Source organism: Aspergillus costaricaensis, assembly GCF_003184835.1.
Source record: "Aspergillus costaricaensis CBS 115574 unplaced genomic scaffold BO79scaffold_11, whole genome shotgun sequence".
In the NCBI taxonomy this organism is placed as follows: Eukaryota; Fungi; Ascomycota; class Eurotiomycetes; order Eurotiales; family Aspergillaceae; genus Aspergillus; species Aspergillus costaricensis.
Window position 1 is genome coordinate 385,138 of NW_020291811.1, and position 3,250 is coordinate 388,387.

Consider the following 3,250-nt stretch of genomic DNA (forward strand, 5'->3'; position numbering starts at 1 on the left):
ATGTCCCTCCCTTCCACCTACCTGGCGGCCACCGTGCCCACCCCCCAATCACCCACGACCCTAACCACCAAACCCCTCCCGACCCCCTCAACCAACCAAGTCCTCATAAAAATCACCGCCACGGCCGTGAACCCCGTCGACTGGAAAATGCGTGACTACAACTTCTTCCTAACCGAATACCCAGCGATCCTCGGCTCCGACGCCTCGGGCACCATTGCCGCCGTAGGCCCCAACGTCTCGACCTTCACGCCCGGCGACCGGGTCTTCTTCCAAGGCATAATCGGCAACTACGCCGCGTCGACCTTCCAACAATACTGCGTGATGCCAGCAGAACTCGTCTCCAAAACCCCCTCGAACATCTCCGACGAGCAAGCTGCGGGAATCAGTCTAGCCAGTGTGGCCGTTGTGACGGGTATGTATGATACCACGGGGCACGGGATCACGCCTGCGCCTTGGGCTGAGGGCGGATCCGAGGCAGGCAAGGGCAAGGCGATTGCTATTCTGGGCGGAGCGTCGAGTGTGGGACAGTACGCGATTCAGTTTGCGAGGTTGAGCGGGTTCACGAAGATTATTACGAATGCGAGTGTGGTGCATAAGGAGCATTTGGAGGGGTTGGGGGCGCATGTGGTGCTGGATCGGAAGGTTGCGAAAGCGCAGGACTTTGTGGATGCCGCTGGGGAGGTGCCGATTTGTTATGTTTATGATGCGATTTCGATGAAGGAGACGCAGGTGCTGGGTGTGGAGATTGCGAAGAAGAGTAAGGGGAATGCGAAGGCGGTGGTTACGGTGTTGGGTGCGGAGAAGGAGGCGGAGGAGTTGGGTAAGGAGGGGGAGCATCAGGTGGAGATTCGGCCGATTTTGGGTATTGGGGCTTCGCCTAAGCTGAGGCATATTAGTGAGCCTATGGTCAAGGCGCTCGGGGGTGAGGATGGGTGGATTGCGAAGGGCTTGTTTGTGCCGAATCGTGTGCGGGTGGTGCCGGGTGGGCTGGGGGCTGTTGAGGAGGCATTGAAGACGAATAAGGAGGGTGTTTCGGGAGAGAAGGTGGTCTTCCGGCCTAACGAGGGTGCTTAGAGAGGACTACTAGTACATAATTTTGTAGATATGTATAGTCTAATGTATTATCATTGATTCGTGAGTATTCCCCTGTAAAGTCTAATAACGGAGAAAAGCATCATACAGCAGGAACAGAAGCCAGGTTCAGAATACAGGGGTAGTAGTAAGCCAGCATAAGAAGAAAGCAGGAAACATGCTGAAAATGAGATCTACTAAAATACAGTTGTCATAGGGACAGAACGGGGGTTCACGCGTCAACGGTAGTCGCAAGAGCCTGCTGTGCAAGCTTGCGGTTCCGCTTCACTAGGGCGTTGAGCTTCTTGTCGATCGTGTCTAGCTCCTTGCGAGACGATTCGAGATCCTTCTGCGACTTGACGGCAAACGAACGCAGCTCCTCATTGGTCATTCCAACCACATCGTCCAAGTCTGGGATGTTGCCCATGACCACCCCCGCGGCACCGAGCATGTGCTTGGCAGTAGCGGCAGCGAAGGATCGCACAGAGGTGGCAGTGGCATTGACCAGCTCGGCGGTGTTGGCAATGGCCCAGTTATGGCTGCGAGTGCTGTCCGCCTCCATGGCCGACAGAACGTTGGGAGGCGCGGGAATAGTGGAGCCACTCCCGTCAGAGAGGGACATCCCGGCAGTAGGAGAGCCAGAGGTGAGGCCAGCCGAGGTCTCGTCGACCCAGCAGATGTTGAAGTTCTCAGGGGTAGCAAACAGTGCGTCCAAGCCACCAGCGCGGTTGGTCACATCTGGTTCCGTGATTGGCACGTTCGAGTACTCCTGGAAGGTATCAATTGCCCAGGCAATGTTCTTCTCAAGCGCGAGGTACCGCTCTTCTTCCTCTGGCGACAGATGGTGTAGGACGCACCCACGTGGACTGATCAAGCATCGGTCTTTCAGCATGTTCGAGTCCGAGTTAACACGGATGGCTTCTCCGCGCATCAATGCTTTGCGATGCTCGTCGGTCAACTCGATGGGCTGTTTGAGAATGTCGTAATCATCCGCATTGCACTTCATGTCAAAGCGCTGGTTTAGGTTGGCTGGGTTGAAAAGGGGATGATTGTTCAGATCCAGTTCAGCAGACTTGTGAAGCTGAGCAAGAAGCACCTGCAACGGAGACGTGCGTTCCGCGAAGAGCTCCTTGACCGGGACCCCGCTGGATTCGGCGTCCTTCATCAGCTGCTCGACCGTGTTCTTAGAACGCCATGCTTCAGCAGGTGCCTTCTGTTCAGCAGTGGCCTTCTCCTCGGTAACAGTTGCCTTGGAGTCATTCGTAGCCTTGTCATTCGATTTGTTCTTCTTGGCCGCTTCTGTCCGCTGGCTAGTCTTCTCATTGCTATCGGAGCCTGCGGAGTTGGCAGACTTTCCAATCTCAGTATTATCCGGAGCTGTAGCTGGCGAGTCGTTCGAGCTAACAGGAGTCTTCTTGGTCTTGCGCTTTCGACCGATGATCGGGGCCTGCACTGGTTCCTCGACCACGGCAGTGGCCTCTTGTTTCTTGGCTTCCAGTTCCTTGGCCTTCTGTCGCCGTTCCTTTTTAGCCTGGCTCTTGGTCATCGCCCGGACAGGTGCAGAGCCAATTCTGGACGAAGCGGGAGGAGAGTTAGCACGGGACACGGACGCCGAAGTGTAAAGATCGGCTTCCGAACCCAGGTCGCCGGGCGTATCGGGCCTGCTGAGCGACGAGATACTTGGCCGTCTGGAACGCGCTTTTGTTGCTGCAGGTATGGACGCGACAGACTGGGTGGCAGATGGGGGCGGCGGAGTTTCAGTCTTCGGCGTGTCAACCACACGGAGAACTCGAGGTTGGCGGGGAGCGGACGAGTCGGAAACACGGGAGACCCCAGTCAAAGGTGTATTCGGACGGGAACCAATCGTCGAAGTGGGCACCGGGCCATGAGCATGGGATTGGCTTGGTGTATCGGGCTTTGGAGCATCATGAGACTGAGAAGTACCCAAGGGAAGCTCCAGCTTTATGGGCTTGACTTTGCCCGTAGGTGCCGAGGTTTTCTCATTGTTGTCTCCAGCCTTCGAAGGGCCAGCTTTCCTATCAGCAGCGACCGTCAAATCTCCTTTCTGCTGGGCGCGAGCCTTGTTGGCTGACTTTGGCACAGGAGAACCGAGTGATATTTCGGACGCATTCTTGACGCGACTTGAGGTAGGGGCATTGTCAGGAGTGTCCTTCAAGTC

At 56.2% G+C, this 3,250-nt stretch overlaps 1 protein-coding gene across 1 annotated transcript; it reads left to right on the top strand.

The window, feature by feature from the left end:
• BO79DRAFT_216364 (zinc-binding alcohol dehydrogenase family protein) lies at positions 1 to 1,074 on the top strand (the record flags this gene model as incomplete). Its single annotated transcript, XM_025683316.1, has 1 exon — positions 1 to 1,074. One exon carries the CDS (start codon positions 1 to 3, stop codon positions 1,072 to 1,074), a length of 1,074 nt encoding a protein of 357 aa, XP_025541028.1.
• Between the last annotated feature and the right edge of the window lie 2,176 nt (positions 1,075 to 3,250).